Source organism: Nanorana parkeri, unplaced genomic scaffold, assembly GCF_000935625.1.
Source record: "Nanorana parkeri isolate BGI_ZX_2015 unplaced genomic scaffold, ASM93562v1 scaffold421, whole genome shotgun sequence".
NCBI classification, from domain to species: Eukaryota; Metazoa; Chordata; class Amphibia; order Anura; family Dicroglossidae; genus Nanorana; species Nanorana parkeri.
In genome coordinates, this window is record NW_017306689.1 from 1,164,204 (window position 1) to 1,184,059 (window position 19,856).

A 19,856-nucleotide genomic window follows, 5' to 3' on the forward strand; every position below is an offset into this window, starting at 1 on the left:
TATTGAGAAGTCTCTTTTGTGCGCTCGTTTCAACTCATAAAGCTACTGATTGTTTTCTTGCAGTAATCTTTAGCACCGCTGCCTTTATAATCCGGACTGAATGTGAGCTGTCAGTGAAGTACGGGACTGTTAAACATGTTTTGCATCTAGCCTTCAGCTAAGAATACATAATAGCAAATAAATACAGTGAAAATTACCTCTAAGTAAGACACAGATCTATGTTTTAACTAAAGAAGTTATAAAACTATCATAGAAAAGAAAGTATAAAAGAGAACTGAGCTTCGGTCTATACCTGAAGGATATAAGTCAAATTATAGGGCTGAAGCACACTTCGCTCAGGCAGTGATGAAGATTGTTGTAGTTCCTAATCCAAAGAGGGTGAAAAGGGCACAATAATATGGAGAGCCTCACCTTAGGCAAACACATAGCTCTTCTACTCCATGGACAAGGTTTCTAGATAGCCAACACAAGCAAATAGTTTAGGAAGGTAGGGCTGTAATAAAGGTTTTCAAACTGGCACTCTGACTGGCGCTGGACTTACTGGCCCTTATCATTATGTTCCTGTGAATTTTGCGCATTTTGTTGTTGGAAAAGTGTACTGTGTACTTACAGTTCTCCAATTATTTTAGCATCTACAACTAAAGTTCTAGAGTAGAATGATGAATTTGTCTACTTTTCTAGTTGTCAGTTCTAGGTGAGCTTATGTAGAGTGGGCAGAATCTGTTCCTTGTGGATTTCTTTGTTATACAAAGGTATACAATGGACTGGGGTAGGAAGAGGGCAGTACAAGATAGTTGGCCTATGGGGGCAGAAAGTATAAATGTATGCCCTGTCTATTGCTACCCTTGTGATCACTGCTGTAGCACCTGTTCCCTCAATAATGTAGTAGTCTTTAATGCCTTTGAAATGTTGTAATAAGAACATGCAGTTTGACATGCATATTATTACTTTTCATGTATTTGTTTTGCATTTTTTCATATAAATTTAATTTAATTTCACTACAGTTGGCTGTTTTTGGAGAGCTTCACGACTCAGTAATGATCAGTAATTGCCTATGGTATAATTACTGAATATGAAAATGTTCATTCCAAGAACTAGCAAATATACCCAGTGCAAGCCGGTATATCAGCTAGACACAAAAAACAGACATTGGGCACAATACCTTAGTTTTCTAATTCACAGAGAATTTGGGTAATTGTCACCAAAACAAATGACAGGAAAACCTTAAAACCTGACTGGCAACCGTAACCAACATTTTTGATAACTTAGAACTGCGTTAACACATGCCTTAGTTTAATTTTACCTCTGTCTACAAAGTAGGGCAACTTGGCATGCTTACATAAACTTCCTGATGTCCATGTCAGCAAATAATTTCAGGCAGTATAACAGTTTTCAAAATTACTAATTATTTTTGACAGGTTTATTGACAAGTTGCTGCAATATCAGGCAAGGGATTTTGATGCAGCATACAAACTTTGATTTATATGAACGTGTTTAACAATTTTTGTAAAACATACCTCCAAAATTGTTACATATATTTTAAAGCTTTAGTGGACAACTTACCTTGCACAACAAAATTAGGTCTTTTAAAATGGGCGTTAATTTAAAAAGTAAAGATTTGCTATCTTATAGGGAACGTCTAGAGGTGTTAAATGTGCATGCTCACTGGAATATTTACCCTTTGAATCCCCTTAAAAAATAGCAGTGCACTTCCTGTGCTTTGAGCCTCATAGCTGTATATCTGCAGTGTAAGTTTGTCTAAGGCACGGCTGCCTGTGACTGCTAGTCTCACATGATTTGGTGTGAGATTTGGTGATGTCATTGCTGCTCATTGTTTTGCTTGCTGGATTCTCACTGCTCCTTCATTCATTTGGTGCAGGAAAGGTGCAGAAAGGTGCTTTCTGCACCTTTCTGTCTGAGTCTGATCCTTGCATATTCCCCCAGATGTCATCAAATTGCTAGTCATCGGGGGACAGCTCTGGCATGAGGAAGGAAAGCCCTGCCTCCACCAAGTTGGCCACCTCCACACATTGACACAGTTTAAGAGAGATAATGGGTAAAATGGAGACAAGTCCTTTGTCCTCTGCTTGCCTATTTTGGGCACAGCTCACCGCATTTGAGGCCTAATTTAAATGTCTGATGAAGGGGATCCTGTGAGACCCCGAAGCATTGTATCTTGTATTTTTTTAATTGAATTTGCAACAAGTACATGAACAAATAAATGTACTGGATTTGCTTTGGAGTGCCGGTGTCCATCCCTTACTTATACCCACTTCTTATCTCATGGAGCAGCGGTTCTGAGTGTGATGGGTACACGGACTGTATCCTAATTTAAAGCCTAACACCAACATTTTTTTTTTTTTTAATAAGAGTGAGAAAAGATTAGAACATTTAAATAACCCCACAAACACAGACAACGTGACTAAAACATTATGCAAATATGCAATCCTGAAAATATATATTTTGTTGTATATGCAAACAGTCCTGATTATTCAAGGAAAGCCCTCCATTAAAATGCTCCAACCACTTTGGAGAAAGGTGAAGTCTCCACAAAGGTTAATTGTCATAACCTAAATTGTACTCACTTTCAAGTCAAATAGAATGGCAGGTTTGATTTAATGTTGAAAGATAAATTATTATTCAATGTAATGTTTATTAACTTAACAAAATGTTTGTGTTCCAATAAAATGCCAAACAAATTAAAAAATGTTTGAACAAACCAGGCTGTTGATGAATGGGCTCATTAACACAAAAGCATTGCTTGGTATGAGCTATATTTGACTCAATATGCTATATGCATACTGTCTATAAAAAAAGGAAACCTCACTAATAGCTGTATAATTATGCATACTCCATCACTTAAAGCAGCATTGTTTTACACAAGTATGCCAATTTTATTTCAGATTTCCCCTTAATTTAAAGTGAAAAATTATGTAAAGAGTTTTGTTTAGATTTTATTTTAACACTATAATGGTAACTTTTTTTTTTATCCAAGCATATTATTTCTGATCCTTTGAAAACTGACCTACAACCCTAACGTGTCCCCAGAGCCAAAGCAGCTATACTCTACTTTAGCAAGAACTAACCATACATGAAGAAAAACAAGCTTTTTACAAAAATATTTATCAATTATACTGTACTTGTTAAATCAGTGTTATGTCATTGAATGTATTAAGTTGTGGGAAGACCAAAAGCAGGCTTTATGCAATATTTGTCATGTATGTCCTTTATATTATTACTGACTGAGTGTATAGAGGATCTGCATTAAAAATAGCTCATTTAGTTTTATGTGCAGAGTATTATATGTATATTTGCAACAACTCTGTGGAAAGGAATCAATACACTACTAGGGACCAGGGCAGTGGACATAAGTTGTTAGGGAAGAATTGGGCATTATTGGGCATTCATTTTTATTCTAACCACTCTGTCCTCAGTAGCTCACCAGTCTTTTTTAGCAACTCACATCTCAGAGATTTCATGTAAAGTCCTCCCACCCTTTCAATGCCAAAGCCTGCAAGTGCTGAAACAGGTTGTCTAATACTATGCTTTATAAAACAAGTGTTGTAGTAGCAATAATATTGACAAGTTGTTAGTACTCCCACAAACAACTACTCTATAAACCTAACACAAACTTCTGTAAACTGTAGCTTTTTTTGCAGAGCTGCAATAGCTGTCTTGTAAGTTTTTATCTGAGGAGACACTCTGGGATTTTTACAGGCTGAGGAAGACTGTGTTAAGCCTACAGAGTTAATTTCAGTGCTGGCCGTAATGACCAGAAGCTCTGAAAGCAATACATCTACGCAGCTTAGACAGCTAAACACATTCTCGTTACTGCATAGCCTACAAAGGGGATCTTTGAATAGTAACAACAATTCTGAAGTCTCCTCCGTTGCATCTGAGGTCAGCTGTTCTTGATTAGAAATGTCACAGGGGATACAGGGTCAGTGTCAACAGCAACCTCTGTAGTCTTTACTGATCCATTGGTTGATTGGTGTAACTTTCACATGCACACACATTTTATGTTTAATTTTCCTCAACACCCCCCGAAATAGGGACCCCTTTAACCCCCGGACTCCATAGCAGTTGCATGGGTTGTTATGGCTAATGTTAGGCTATTGTTCTTCTGCCTGTAGACCTCATACTTTTCTTTCCTAATTATCATTGACCCAGATTAAATCAACCTCACAGCACTGGATTTTAAAGGATATGAATGCTTTCTTATTGAATGCAGTTATCCTTCCTGCCTATTTCTTATGAACAAACATAACCTACTCACCTTATGATGGATGCATGCTTACCTGAATCCCATGGTTGCAGCCAGCACAAATTTCATATCTTTTCGCTGGCAACCTGTTTTAGAATGCAGCCCATAGAGGTCCTTTATGGGGGGGCTTAAAGGCGTTCCTTCAAAGGGAAGTGTAAAAGTAGATACAGTCTGCTCCCATCACTTTCCACTCATATAGTTATGATTGGAGGCTTATTTAATGGGGCAAATTTAATATATGTCAAGCCAAGAATGTGTTTTTTCTAGATTTGAATAGAGTGGGCAGGGATTAGAACCCCTGTCATGGTTTACCTGCTGTCCAGTATTCCATTAGAGAGATTTCACTTCCCCCTTTTCTCTAGAATCTGACAGGGTTTTAGCCTTCCCCTAAAGAAAAATGTTGTTATTTCTGTCTTTGTTGTTGTGGTCACCATCACTGAGATTTCCCCTCTCTTCCTGTCTGATGAAACCATTGTCGCTGGACAGAAAGTGAGGGTAAATTCATCTAACGGAGCCCTGGATCGCATTAGAAACCTAATAGAGGGTTTAATCCTCTTCCATTATACCCAAAACTAAAAAAAGTTTGCGCTTTCCATACAATTTAGAGATAAAATATATCTGTATTCCACGAGTGTATTAAATTATGACATATTCATGTGAATATGAAAAGTTAATATGCACAGAAGTAATGTTTTATATTATGTTTGTTTTGCAGCATGTCGTTCAGGATTTTTCAAGTCTTCCCCTCAGAGTCAGTCGTGCAGCAAGTGTCCACCTCACAGTTATGCTCATCAGGAAGCATCAACTTCTTGTGTTTGTGAGGATCGCTATTATAGGAGAGAATCTGACCCACATACAATGGCCTGTACAAGTAAGAATGCAACATTCCTGTATTAAACAAAACTATTATTTATAACAAAAGGGAACAAGAATTTTTTTTTATATTAAAGATGCACTTACCCCTAAATGGCAAGTCTTCACATATCTGTCACAAATATACATGTATGAACACCTATACTTTAACATTCCTTATTATAGTTGAGTATAGAGTCTAAAACTATGATCTTTCCTTGCAATTCTAGGAGTAGGAATCTGATTTATTGGTTAAAATATGTTAAGATTCAGAGTATTACATTTAAAGCAAACCTATGCTTTTCCCATTCTGGCCAAAGCAACAGGTTTCCATTAAATGTCAGGCCGAAACCGAAACCGAAACCGAATTTTTTTTTTATTCTAACTTTTTCAAAAAAATTAACATTTTATTTTTATTTATTTTTTTATAAATTTTTATTTTTTAATATTCAATTTTTGTTTATTTATTCATTTTTATTAAATATTTTTCTTTTTTTCTTCTATGGGCTTCGGGGAAATATTAGGGGGTCTAAACAGACCCCTGATATTTCCCTTTTAAAATAGAAAAAGAGATTGAGGACTGTGTCCTCAATCTCTTTTTCTGCAGCCCCAGTTATGAATGAACAGGAATCCTCTATACTGAGTGTTCCTGTCCATTCATAACTTGGACATATTATGTTTACTACATCCACAATCATGAATGAACAGGAGGTGATGTAGATCACTTCCCATTCATTCATAATTGAGGATATAGTCATTCATAATTGAGGATATAGTAAACATAATATGTCCTCAATTATGTGCAAACACTCAGCGATCACTGATCACTGATTGTTTGTACTCGCTCTCCTCCCTGACAGCTGCCACAGAAGGCTGAGCGAGTGGAGCTCTGCCTACTGTGACAGCACTGGCTGTCTCTGCCCACACCGCTCTCCTCTGATCTGTCACAGGAGGCTGTGCTGTGCAGGGAGGAGAGACGCCGGCCGCTCACAGTTTCTCTTCTCCCCACTGGGACACAGAGCAGCTCCCAGTGGGGAGGAGAGAATAGGATGCACCACTATATCGGCAAAAAAATGGCACTTTCTGCATTTTTCCAAAAGTGCCATTTTCGGCCGATATGTTTCAGCGGCCGATATATCGGTGCAACCCTAGTTTCCATTAATCCTACATTTACCCCAGCATACACTTTTCTTTCTTTGCTCCTTCATGGCTCCATTAACTGCAGAAAGACATAGGAAATAACCAATACATCTGGGTATAGAGGAGCATAGGTCTTGCTCCATGTAACAGCACTGGGCCAATCAGTGTTGTCACTCAGGGACTCTATAACCTTGTGTTTTGACTTGTAGTTTACACAGGCATGTCTTTCATTCCTGAACAGAGCAACCTGGACGTAAAATGAAGGCATGTATATGTTATATGCTTTGGGTGAATCACATGATCACTTTAAGGCTAATTCAGAAGATAACTCTAAGCTTTAGCATACCCCCAGATTCTTTACCATTAAAATATGAATCTGATTACTGTCATCCACTATATGTTGGACAGAGATGGAAGGTGATAGGCTGTTGTTCACTTTTAGATTTTATGGAATCTGCTGAAACAAGAGCCTCTAATACTTGAGACAAAGATGTGTCACAGCACCTTGAGGTTTGGCCTAGGAGATAGGATGAAGTGCAGTTCACATTATACATCACAGGGAATTAGTGGCATAGTCAAAACAATGAAGTAAGACATTGCTAAATGGGTATCAGGCTGTCCATCAACAGCCATTTCTTCTTCGCCCTGAAACCATATATCTACCACCACCCACCCAGCTATCTTGAGACATGACAAAATAATTCTGGAGTGCTAAACATTAGCTGCCTCCATCAGCTTCTATGAGTGTGAATGCTAGATCTAATGCATATGCAACACAGGCCAGCTACACTAGATGGTTGTCACAAGTGACTGTCAAATCTGTTGCATGGATTACATGAGTACATCCAACATACTGTTAATACAAATATTTAATTTAGAGGCAGGTCCTATTGAGCAATATTAGCATTCAAAAGTAGAAGTGGGTGATATAAACACTTCATGTAACACTATTGGGCACCTGTGCAGGAATATAGGAAGCACAAGCAACATGTTTACAAGGCTTGCACCTATAACTGATAGTGAATAGGGAAAGGATGATTAATGTCTGTCACTTTTCTCTGTCTATATGTACTCTTTGAATTTTAATTCTTGTGAGGAAGGTAAAGCAACAAATAAAATGTTGGTTTCAGTGGCACCTATCGGGAATTATATATTATATCACAATATGTGATGTCAGTAGTGCACAAGCTCAATGTACACCACTTACTATAAAACTATAGGTTGGTTCATTTAATTATAGGATATATCTCACTGGAATGTAGCAGTTATGGAGGTTGGTGACATATTTTGAGCTGTTGCACATGTAATAGATTTGTACATATGAGCATTTAGTGTCTCTGCACTGTACCACACTATTCATGAGTATAATCTAAACAGTAAGTACAAATATAATGCATCAGTTTAAAACTTAAGTGCCGAGGGACTTCGACTCAGCCGATACAACAGCTGGATCAGCTGAGTCGAAACTCCAGAAGCTCACTCGCTGCCGTTTGCACCTATACTCACAGGGGCCGAACGGCAGTGAGTGAATAGCCGAATGCTGCCAAGTGACATTCGGCTGGCTATTCTGCTCGGTACCTCCAGAGCGAGCCGTGAGATCATGGCTGGCTCCGCCCAGCTGTCATTTGGGGGGAGAATGGCAGACCGTTCTCCACACTTCATGGCCCGTACAGCAGCTCTTTGGTTCGACTGAACCGAAGGGCTCCGGAGGCCGAAGAGAGCCGAAGGATCAGCCAAAGCTATGACTGTATCCTTCGGCTCAATAGTGAATAACCTCCCTATTATATGTTTATTGTTTCTGTACAGCTAGTCTAATGATTTAAACACATATGATAGCGTGTGTCACACTGCAGAGCCAGGGATATCATAGTACTATTTGCTGGTTCAAGGTTACTACTTCCTCCATCACCATCCAGCTCAGTGGACATTGGAGCTTGGAGCGGTAGCAACTTTACAACAAACACAGGGACCCTCCAGAAGGAAGGACAGTGCCAGCATGAATTCAGAGATGATTTGAGGATCTACAGCCGAGTGATACACAAATAAGCTACGTTTGTGTTAATAGTTAAGGTACTTGAATGCATTTTTAAGATTTAACTCCTGAGTTAATGTAACCCAGTAAACTGAATGAAGATCCAATTTAGGTATCCAGTCATGTGAAAAGCAGATCCCTGGCTATTTATTTAGTCTACACATAACTGGGTATTCATATGCAATTTACTAAGTAAGGATTCTCAACTCAATCAATCCTATTGTATAAAGAATATGCTGCATGTAAAGAGGTGACACGTAAAGCTGAACTGATGAACCAGGAAAAATGAGTGCCCCCCTGGCTGTGCAATGTGACAGTATGTATATAATTCCTGTAAAACTAGTTTGTAGTCCTGACCATGATAAAGAAAATATGAACAAAACCACTAGACATTCTCCATAATACAAGACCCTTGTCATACAGCACATAATGCTGCTGTTCTAATATTAGCTTCACACATTGGAATTTTTTGCATTTAGCTTATGTATAAACTGATATTTATGATATATTTAAAATAAACCAATTATTTTGTATCCATAAAATCAGGGCCACCGTCAGCTCCACGCAGTGCTATCTCCAACATCAATGAAACAAGCGTGTTCTTAGAATGGATGTTCCCTGCGGACACGGGTGGAAGGAAAGATGTCTATTACAATATTGTATGCAAGAAGTGTAACTCCATCTCCAGCTTATGTGAGGAGTGTGGAATACATGTCCGTTATATACCTCAGCAAACCGGCCTGAGAAACTCGACTGTAATGGTAATAGATCTGCAGGCACACACAAATTACACCTTTGAAATTGAGGCTGAGAACGGCGTGTCTGAGCTGAGCCTGGGATCTAGGCAGTATGTCTCTGTAAATGTCACCACCAACCAGGCTGGTAAGTGTGATCTGATATATTGTACAAGGCATAGCATGGCAAAACGAAATAAAAGGCTGTGATGGATTTTCAACTATATTGCTAAAAATGACAAGTGTTTATTTTATGGTTAGGTTTCATTTTCTGTCTTTTTCTGTATTTTGGGTTTTTGAGAATGAATGTGTTAAACACCATGTAAATATATTAACATATTCAGTGGTTTACACAGCTTTATTTTAATAGGTGTCCTATCTGAACAGAGGTGTATGGTAATGAAATCAATTGAATTTTTGGAATGTGCACTATCTTTCTCAAAGAAGGCCACAGCAACATGTTTGTTTGAATAGACATTTTTCTTACTTATCACAAAGTCTGAAGAAAAAACTGTTTCTTCCCCTAGAAACACATGAAGAGGTCCATTGTACCTATGGTACAACTGTCCTTTGATTAATACACCCCACCCCCCTACGTTCGACCAACCAGCTAAAATACTTACCTTCCTCCTTGATCCAGCATTCTTTGCTGTGTGGGGCACATCCCCATTGCTGCAATGCAGTACAATTATTTCTGCACAATACTGATCTAATCAACTTGCCCATAGGTAGTATATTCAACAGGGACAATAGTGAAATACTGTGTCCAGACTTTGGATGCTATAGCATCTAATGAGAAAAAAAGCAGCTTTTTTTTAAATTAATACCTGGTGATCCTGCCATGAAGGTGCTTGTTTGGGCACTTAGTTTTTCAAACTTGTGCTCCTACATTGTCACTCTGTCACACAGGCTTCCAAAGGAAACTACAAGTGGAAATGTTAACACACATTAAGCAGGCATGGTCCACTATTGTCACCATCAGGAAACCCACCCTGAAAAATGTCATGTAGCAATCACCTGCATGCAGAGTGAAAGTGGCAGCAAAGAGGATACATGAGATCAGCAGTGTTGAGATACAACAAAGGATGCAAAATGTAAACAATAAATAGAGCTTGTTTATGATGCACAGTGCTTATTGAGTTAGGGCTTACATCTACTATAATTCAAGACTTAAAGGAGAACTATGGGGTAAGTGTTTTTCCCCATAGTTGTCCTAAGGGTCACGGGAGGACACAAACTAGCGTCCTCCCGTGACCCAAAGCTCAGTATACCGCGAGCTACAGCTCGCGGTATACAGAGACCGCTGCAGCTGGGATGGATCCCAGACGGATATCTAGAGGCAGAGCCAGCTGTACCCGCCCCCTCCCCTGTCCGTTCCGCCAGTCAGCGCAGGAGGATCGAACAGGGGAGGGGGGAATCCCTGCAGGGAGCCGTGAGTGACAGTCACCTCTTTCTGCAGGGACAGGTCCGAGAAGTGAGCGAGCGATGGTATGTGTTCGCTTCCCTTACCGATCTATTGAGCCGACATGTGACAGTTTCATTGTCACCCGTCGGCTCGAACTATGAGGCTGAGTGATTTTCACTCACCTCATAGTTCTCCTTTAATATTTCTGGATTCAGTTCTAACAGTGTGCTCTAAGACTCACTGGATCTGGGGCAAAATACTATTCCAAAATTACATTAAGTAATTTTGTATTGAGGGCATTCTGAATAATCCACTGCTTTAAAACATGTATATATTTTCATTATACAGCCATGAAATTAACATTTTGAGGATGTTTAAAAACACACAAGCCCAGTGTTGCCAATTACGATACCCAAATTTACTTTCCCAGCGAAGACAAGCTGTGCCTGGGCAGTGACATCATTGCAGTACATATGGCTGAATAGCTGCTATCAGATGAATTATGAATCAGATGAATGCTTTATAGCTTTATTTATAACTCCCTGGTTGGTAATTGTAACCTTCCCTGAGTTTATTAGCCCTTAGAAAATGCCTAGATTAATGAAAGGATGTAATCCATTGTGAAAACATCCTGAGACTATTCAGCGGCTTTGATCATGCATGCCTGTGTTGAATTTCTTTATCTATCTTAGAAAAAGCACAATAAATGGACAACAAAAAAAGAGATATAGGTTTCTTATGTAAAACGAGTTTATTGAGCTGCAAGGAAAGGTGAGAGCAATATTTTTCATAATGTAACAACAGATGTACACCAGTGTTATTCTGTTAAAAAACAACTTGTATGACTCTAAATAATGTACAGCCTGAAAAGCCCCATGACTTACTGCATTAAATGAACCACTTCAGACAAAAAAAAAGAGAATACAAAAAACATGATGTAATATGGAACACCTTGATTTTACTTATTTCATATATTTATTCTTTTACAAAAAAACTGTGTCAAATCAAGAAGCAGAAAAACTCCACAGCTGTATATTGAAGTCAATCTGAACAGTACAAATTATTATTTATATAAAGCTACATGCAACCATACATTACTGCTCAGTTACTGTATATGACATATGTTTAATGCAGTGTACTTCAAATCTCGTACCACTCACAACTTTGCAGTGTTGTAATTGCAATAGTAAAGAGTTGCTTCAACCAAAGCCTTTGGCAGATGATGGAGAGTTAGGGCTCATGCACATGGGCTGCGTTCAGATTCATAATGGATGCATTTTTTTTTTCGGGGCTGAACGCAGCTGTAGGATATAGGTTGGACACATGCATAAAGCTGCATACAATTCCATAATCTGCATATTAAAAAATAGGACACAGCTGTGTTCAGTGCAGTACGTTTCAGCTATTTACACTGAAGGGATGTAAATGTTTGTGTAACATTTATTTGTGTACACCGCATAGCCCAAATACGCCCTGTTGGCCTTAGCAATGAAGAATGCCAAACGTCTTGAGCTGCCTGCATCTTAGCATTGAAAGACATAGGTTGACTCTGAATGAGTCATTCATCAGAGGCCATGAATATGCAGAAAGACCTCAGCCAGTTCTTCATGAGTGACTGAAGGACCAGTCATTCTGCTCATGCTGATGCATGACTCATTCAGGGCCAACACACAAACATCAGTAGTATGTCTAATCAGCGGGGACAGGCTACACATTGTTGATATTGACATTTCAACTGGTGGTGGCCATTAGGCTGCATCAACACTGAAGGCTTGTACACATGTAAATGTTGCACAAATGTTACATGTGTCTAGACAACTTTTTTTTTCAAGATTGCAAGATCCTGCATGTATTTCCATACTCCATAGTGCATGAGCCCATAAAATGTTTAACCCCTTCATGACTGAGGGATTTTTTTCATTTTTTTGTACCCATGTTATATTCCACATTTTAGGCCTGAATATTACTTAAAACCCCCCAACATTATATATTTTCTGAATGCCAAGACCCTATAGAATAAAATGGTGGTAGTTGCAAATTTTTATGTTGCGTAATATTAGCGCAACTACTTATTAAACCCCAAGCCCCCCCATGTGATAGCAGATGGTGGTGACAGGTACAAAAATTAAAATAAGAGATGTAAATTTTTGGTGCAACAGAAGTGTTCAGAAGAGCGCTAAAAGGATGGCTCAGGAAATTAAATCGTATGATAAACTATATGCATTGCAGTAAATTAATTTATTGCAGATGGTGTGCACTACAATAAGATGATGCATGCAACAATTTGCTTCCATTCTCAACCACCAACCTTACTTTATTGGTTCCCGTATCTATGCAGAAAGGGTGGCAAATTGCACCATGCTTATCTGATCTCGCCTTGCTGTGACAAAAAGATCACGAAACTGGATTCACCTGCAGTTATGCTTGTGATATATTTTGATGTGCGTTACAGCAATGCACAATAACAGACTGTATATGTACATTGGAGTGTGTTGCCATTCATTCTAAATGGCCCCAAATGCACATGTGCAGTATAAACAAAAGCACCTGGCCTTCAGCGGACCACAATTTACAGATGTGAACACACTGTTCATTGCAGTGCACCCTCCAACAAAAAAAATGTAGGGTTTTCTTTTGTGCATTGAGGCTCATTAAGGGGCAAGCCAAACGTAATAGGCTGCTTTAATGAAATGCGCATCAGTGCATTCATAGCTGTAAATAGAGCCTAAGTGGTTAGTACACTTATCTTAGAGGTCTGGATTTGTATCTTAGACATGTATTTGCATGAAGTTTGTATGTGCTCCCTGTGTTTGTGTGAGATTCCTCTAGGTACTTAGTTTGTTCTGACAATCTAGAACATACTGTAGGTTAATCAGTTTCTTCCAAAAATGGTCCTAGCGTGTATGAGCGTGCCAGGAGCTTGTTATTAGATTTAGAGCACCTATGGGGGCAGAGACTGATGCAAATGGTTTTATGTTCTAATACGTCAGCACAAAAAAACATGGGGGATAAATAAATACATCAACACTTTTAGTCAAATATTTTCAGGATTATACAAACATTTCTTTCTTATGAATGCACAGTAATAATATCAACAGCATGAACTCCCACATCATGATTGTACCGTATGTGTTAATTAACAGTGCTTTGAATGCACTTCTCTAATTAGCTGCTAGACAGCGATAAAAGTAACACAGTGAATTTAATGTAGTAACATTTACATACATGCATGTGGACCAACTCATTCGGTTGCTCCCAGTAGCAAATATTACTACTCTTGGTTCTGTAGGTTACAAAGATCATACCACCAAACGCATTACCTAGCAAATGTGGTCACTGGCCATTGCAAGACAGAAAGCAAAGCAGAAAGGCGTCAAGCTAGAGTGATCTATGCTGAATCAGATATGTACTATGTATCTCAAGGCTAAACAACCCTCAGAAGCTTACAGTGGGTCACAAATACATTAATTCCAACCATTATTTTTCGCTTTTCCGTTGTCAAACTGACAATCTGGGAAAATATTGATAGACAGATAATAGACAGACAGACAGACAGACAGACAGACAGACAGACAGACAGACAGACAGATAGATAGATAGATAGATAGATAGATAGATAGATAGATAGATAGATAGATAGATAGTTATGGAACATGTTAGCCTTAGCCTTGTCAAATTGTGCACATACAAATGTTCCTTATTCTATTTACAGAAGCAGCGCCATTATGTTAAAACCAGTGCTTTATAGACAGAAGTAAATTAATTATATTTGTTTAATTTCCACCGTATGTCACACTTGTCTCGTTTGGCAAATCTGTATTTTGTACATATACATAATTATTTATGTTAAGCAGATAAATTTAGTAATGGGGATCTCATATTATCTCTCCATCAAGATTGGGAAGGTGTTCTTAACAGATTTATTGGTTAATTTGGAATGGCATGCAGGTGGTTGAAATATTTATGAGACCTGTAATTACTTTTTGTAAAATGAGCTCCACCGAGAAATCAGCACAGTGATGAAATGTGATGAGGAGCTTCTGAATATCCAAAGTCTAGTAGTTACACAAACTTAAAATGAAATGTCATAATGCAATATCTAGAGCAGTAAACTGAGAAAACACAAGTATTATTATTATGCAATAAGCCCATCCGTGAAAATTTATTGCTGCTAAATATTCTACGTTTAACTGTTAGTGGTATTATAACAAAGTGGAAGCAACTGAGAACAACAGCAACTCTGCCACGAAGTGGTAGGCCACCTAGAATGAAAGAGCTGGGTCAGCGCATGCTGAAGCACACAGTGCGCAGAAGTTGCCAACTGTCTGCAGAGTCAATAGCTACAGACCTCCAAACTTCATGTGGCCTTCAGATTGGCACAACAACAGTGCGTAGAGAGCTTCATGGAATGGGTTTCCATGGCTGAGCATCTGCATCCAAGCCTTACATCACCAAGTGCAATGCAAAGCGTCAGTTGCAGTGGTGCAAAGCACACCATAGATATATATATAGATATATATATACAGAGAGAGAGAGAGAAAGAGAAAAATAAAGCTGTCTACGGTACACATGGTAGTTGGGTGAGCACGTGCCTAAGGGGCTACAGTTTCAATCGCAAAAAATCATACACCTTGTGTTTGAGTTTCCTCTTTGTTTTCTCACAGTGCTGAGTCATTACAACCAGAAAAAAACAAGCACAAAAGTGGAAATATTGACAATAGCAACCATTTAGGTTTCACCCTCATGTCAAGGTAAAATTGAAACAGTTCTGATTAATTGCTATGAGCAGTCATTTAGTTTGTGCTAATTTTCTTTGCTTTATTTATGTATTAGGCATTTAGTAGTGAAACATACTGTTTGATGATGATTTTAAGCATGACACTATTGTATGGCATGGAATGACATGAGGGGTTTGTTTTAGTCACTTATGTTTGCAAATTAGTGCAAAATTAATTAGATTTTTATTTTTGATTATTAAAAATTATAGGCACAGAAAAATGTAAAACTATTTACCAGAATAAAACCTTTCTCTAAAGCCAATTCACTTCATTTCGGAGTGCTCCAAATGTACCTTGAATGGGGAAAGTCAGCATAGCTTTCCACATAGTTCTGTGACTTGAGAAGCACTTAATTTGAGACTTAACTTGAGATTTGAGATATCGTATGCAAATTAAGCCAATTCTGCATGCTAATATAAAATCATATTACATACATTAGTTAAACATGTTTTAATTTCCTTACAATTAGAGGTCATCCACTTCCTAGCGATGCATCCTGGGAAGATTACATCAGCAGAGCATTGCTGGGAAATCTCATCTGTAATCTCACAACATCTCAGGGAAAGGCATTTTCCTCACCTGAGATGACATTCATGGTCACATGTCCTAGTCACATTTGCCAGATTTCCAGGAAGTAAAGGGGGATATATTAATCTTCCCTTAGTAAAAATGGCCACTGTGAGAAGAATGGGCAAGACAAGAGAAATAAGGTATGCAAAGAATACAAAGCCGGCAATTACCTAGAAGTATATGTTTGTAGATTATCATTACGAAACATTTCTAACAGTGTCTTTGTTGTTATTTTAGATATACGTAAAGTTCCTCTTTAAGTCTCTGTTGCATTTAATTTATCTAATCGATTTCTCAGTAGTTCTGTACCAGAAGATTGCTAGAACATTATATGAGTTTTTTCTTTTAGCCTCCCTACTTGTACTTGACTACTGTCTGCTATTTTGGGTCTCCTTGTTCCTGTAGACTGGTCCCTATACCATACTCTTAGTCTGCTTTGGATCTCCTATTTGACTTGTCTTGATCTATCACAGCATTTGTTGCTTGTTCCTTTTTGTAGTATTCTGATATTGTCCTTTCATAGTGTGTATCCTGCGTTTCTGTCTTTTCTCTCATTACTTCCTTTCCCTTCTTCTTTACCATTGCCGTGAGTCTCTTTTCTTAGCTCGTGTCATCATCTGCCTTCCTTTGTTATCATTGTCTCTGTTTCTCTCATATACCCTAAGATCCAGCTCTTGTGCTTCCCTAATTCTTGTTTACTTTCCAGATCATGGAAGTCTCACTTGTCTGGGTATATTGTGCAGTAAACCCAAGCACATCGGGGAACTGGTAGGCAGGTCTAGTCTTAAGGGAAATGCACCCCCTATAGGTCAAAGAGCATGTGGAGAGTCTTTTCCAATCATCATATAAGTCATTACTATGTCAGTAGGCTGGAAATCATGTGGAAATCAAAATGGAATCATACAAAAATTTCCATCACAGCTAAATTACTTTTTGCTTACCCTGGTCTTTTTAACCTGCTTTTTTGTTTGGTGAATATAAATTTCATTCCTTAGTGGTCAACTGTAGTGCTGGTCACATTAGTAATTTTTGGAATGTTTTTATTGTCAGGTAAAATGTTGACACACACATTCCTCTGTGCACCTTCTCTAAACAAAGCTGCAATATATGGATGCTCAACACAAACTGCGAACATTGGAAATTATTGTGTTATTTGTCAGCTAGGTCCAGGGGTGGCGTTTGCTCTATTTGCATACATCCGCATGCTCAGGTGAACCTCTAATTTAAGCATGTAAAAAATGGACACCACTCACATTTGTATCTCAATCTCATCAGTCACATTCAAAAGGCTGGGTGCCGGCTGACAGAGGCACGCCACGGCCGTCACCAGTAATCCAATGTGTGTAAAGCCACCCTGAACAGCCAGGACCTCGATGTAAAAAAGTTTATTCCCAGGAATCTACAATGTTACAAGCATAACAAGATCCACAGGCTCTGACTTGTTTCGTCAAAAAGGCTTAATCATAGATTTATCATATATCATCTATTCATGAAAGAATCATATATTCATAGAGTCATCAAATTTAAAGTGTATTTCCACTTTTGCAGTCAAATTTGAGAAAACCCCTCTATGTGGTTATGAGTTCCAGTTCACACAGCATCCTACAAATAACTTTACAAAAAAATGTCTTGCCTTTTAGATGTTTTTTAGCTTTCTTATCCCTTTCACAGTGGTCTGTCCCAATAGAAAGTCTTGGGACAGAAATTTGAGGATTGTGTTTATCTAATAAGCTTCATTAACATACAATTGACAAGCCACCTCTCAATGGACAAGACCCTTCACCCATCACAGCCCCTCCCAACATTTCAAGGAGCTAGAAGCAACAAGAAATTTTAACACTTAAAACCCTAACTCAAGTAACAGCAATTTAAACTGCAAGAAGCCTTTTTTTTTTTTTTGCTTATGCAATGTTAATTGGAACATATAACAAATGTAAAATAGGTGTTATCTCAATTTGGCTGTGAAAGTGGAAATACACTTTGGGCATACTATAGTGATTTATCCCCTATCTTGTTTATTTCCCTTTAGCAAATCAGTAATCTTAGTAAATTGCCTTGAAAGCATGTATACTGATTCAGCTAAGATGCTGACTGTTCTTTCTGTCATGAAGATAGATGTGCCTTCTAGTGGCTGCAAATTCAGGTATTAAATATCTGGATAATGACACAAGCAGTTTGTGGAAGCAAAAAAAACTTTAAAAATAGTGCAATCATTCCACAAAGTGAGTACATGGAAATGCTATTCTATTATCCTTTTAACGGCAGCTGGGCAAGCACAGATTGTATATTCTGCACTGTGTACTATGTCTATCATTATCTGTTGGACTAATGTGAAAAGTGTGCAAACAGTGAGAAGCCTGGGCCCTTATTAGAAGAAAATCGAACAATGCTATCCTGTCTGCTGTGATACAGATTAGTCTGCCTCACAAAGCTCTCAAACCATTCCAGGTGATTAGTTAATCCAAGCAATGGCATTTTCATCTGATAGAAGAGGAATACAGTGGCATCACTCTGTCAACTGCCTGTTGATTAATGCTTGAATTAGGAGCCATGTATTTCAGCATGCTCGTTTTCCTCCTTACCTTTGCTGGCTGCCAGTGCAGAATACAAAGATTAAAAGACCAATTAATCTAACATACATGATGATTTTTAAGTAAAAATAGCAATAAAGGGTAACACTAAAGCTGACCATACACCAGTAGAATTTGTTTGAAAGTAAATAGTTTTTTTAATGCCATTCATTCGATCAGATAATGGGGTCAAATTGATGATCTTTTTGACCATATTGATTAAAAAAATTTGAAAGTATGAAAGTACAGGATGAAAAATATTTCTCAAACAAAATGATAAAAGTAAATGTGGCTGTTGTTCAGGAAACTCCATTAATTTCAAAGTAGAATGTTAAAATCAAATTACATTTCAGACATTTTTCAAGTCTCTGATGGTTTTATCGAATGTTCTGAAGCGATTATCCGTATAAATGTTCATAAGAAAATGAACCAGTGTATGACCAGCTTTAGCAATCCACACAATCTCACTGATATGTCACACTCTGTAAGCAAAATCTGATATTTCAGCTCTTGCCCATGGTGAAAAAAAACCACAGTGCATTTTAACAATATCTCCATTATTCATACCTTAAATTCAGGAGTCTTCTGGTCAGTCTTGTGACATGAAGGGTCCTTGTCTGGTCTTTTCCAGGGGTGAGCAGTCTTTTATGCTGCAGGGCATAGAGGCCTTAGTGATGTTCCCTGCATCATTCTCATTGTGAGCCCGGCAGGGCCCGATAGGCTGTAGGAGAATGTATGCAATCATTATGCTGCTGCTTCCTTATTCACTGACAAACCACTATTACCCCTTTACTGTTTCAATTGGCACATGGCATTGGAGGTGGTGGTCTTACTAGTCCTTCACCTGACTGGCCACACTGACACCCCACACATGCATTGAGATAATGCCTTGCCAGCTAGTGGGGTAGGGTATGGGGCAGCAGCTTTCAGGCTCCTTTAGGATGCATAAGCGACTCAATGAGATTCTGGTTGAGCTGGGGGGATGGCTCCTGAGCTTAAAAGAATAGCTCTTTGAGCCCTAGGAAGTGCTGTTTGAGCCTGGGGATTGGCTTGCCTGAGCCTGGGGGAGTCACTGCTTGCTACCTAAGTTTGGGTCAGTGGGCCATACAAAGTGAAATGCCCATATAAGTTTGCATATGCTCCACTGACCACTAATGTAGAGGAGCAATTCATCACGGCCACTAAGGTTCCTCCTTAAATTGAGGGTATGGATTTTGTCTTTGCATACATGTTCTGGTTATGTCAGTGCAGTGCTCATCCTATCAATGCAGACAAGTTCCTTGGTTGTGTCAGTTATTTCTTACGTGTTTACCTATTCCATTGTTTGGACTATGATACTTTTTAAATAGCAAAATAATATTTGATCCACTGTGTTTGTGATTATTTCTTAATGTTTAAGGCAACCAAAGCAGTTGTTGATTGGGGAGGGCTTCACAAGGTTGCTCATCCAGAATAAATCTGACATCAGAGTCCAGACATAATGTTGCACTCTTATAGGTTGTGTCCATAAC

The 19,856-nt window shown here is 38.5% G+C and overlaps 1 protein-coding gene across 1 annotated transcript in view; it reads left to right on the forward strand.

Moving 5' to 3' along the window:
- The window catches only part of EPHA5 (EPH receptor A5), a 270,172-nt gene that overhangs the window by 199,721 nt on the left and 50,595 nt on the right, over positions 1-19,856 (forward strand). Inside the window, 2 exon segments of the mRNA XM_018559918.1 lie at positions 4,980-5,135; positions 8,835-9,170. Coding sequence (XP_018415420.1) covers positions 4,980-5,135; positions 8,835-9,170 — 492 coding nt within the window.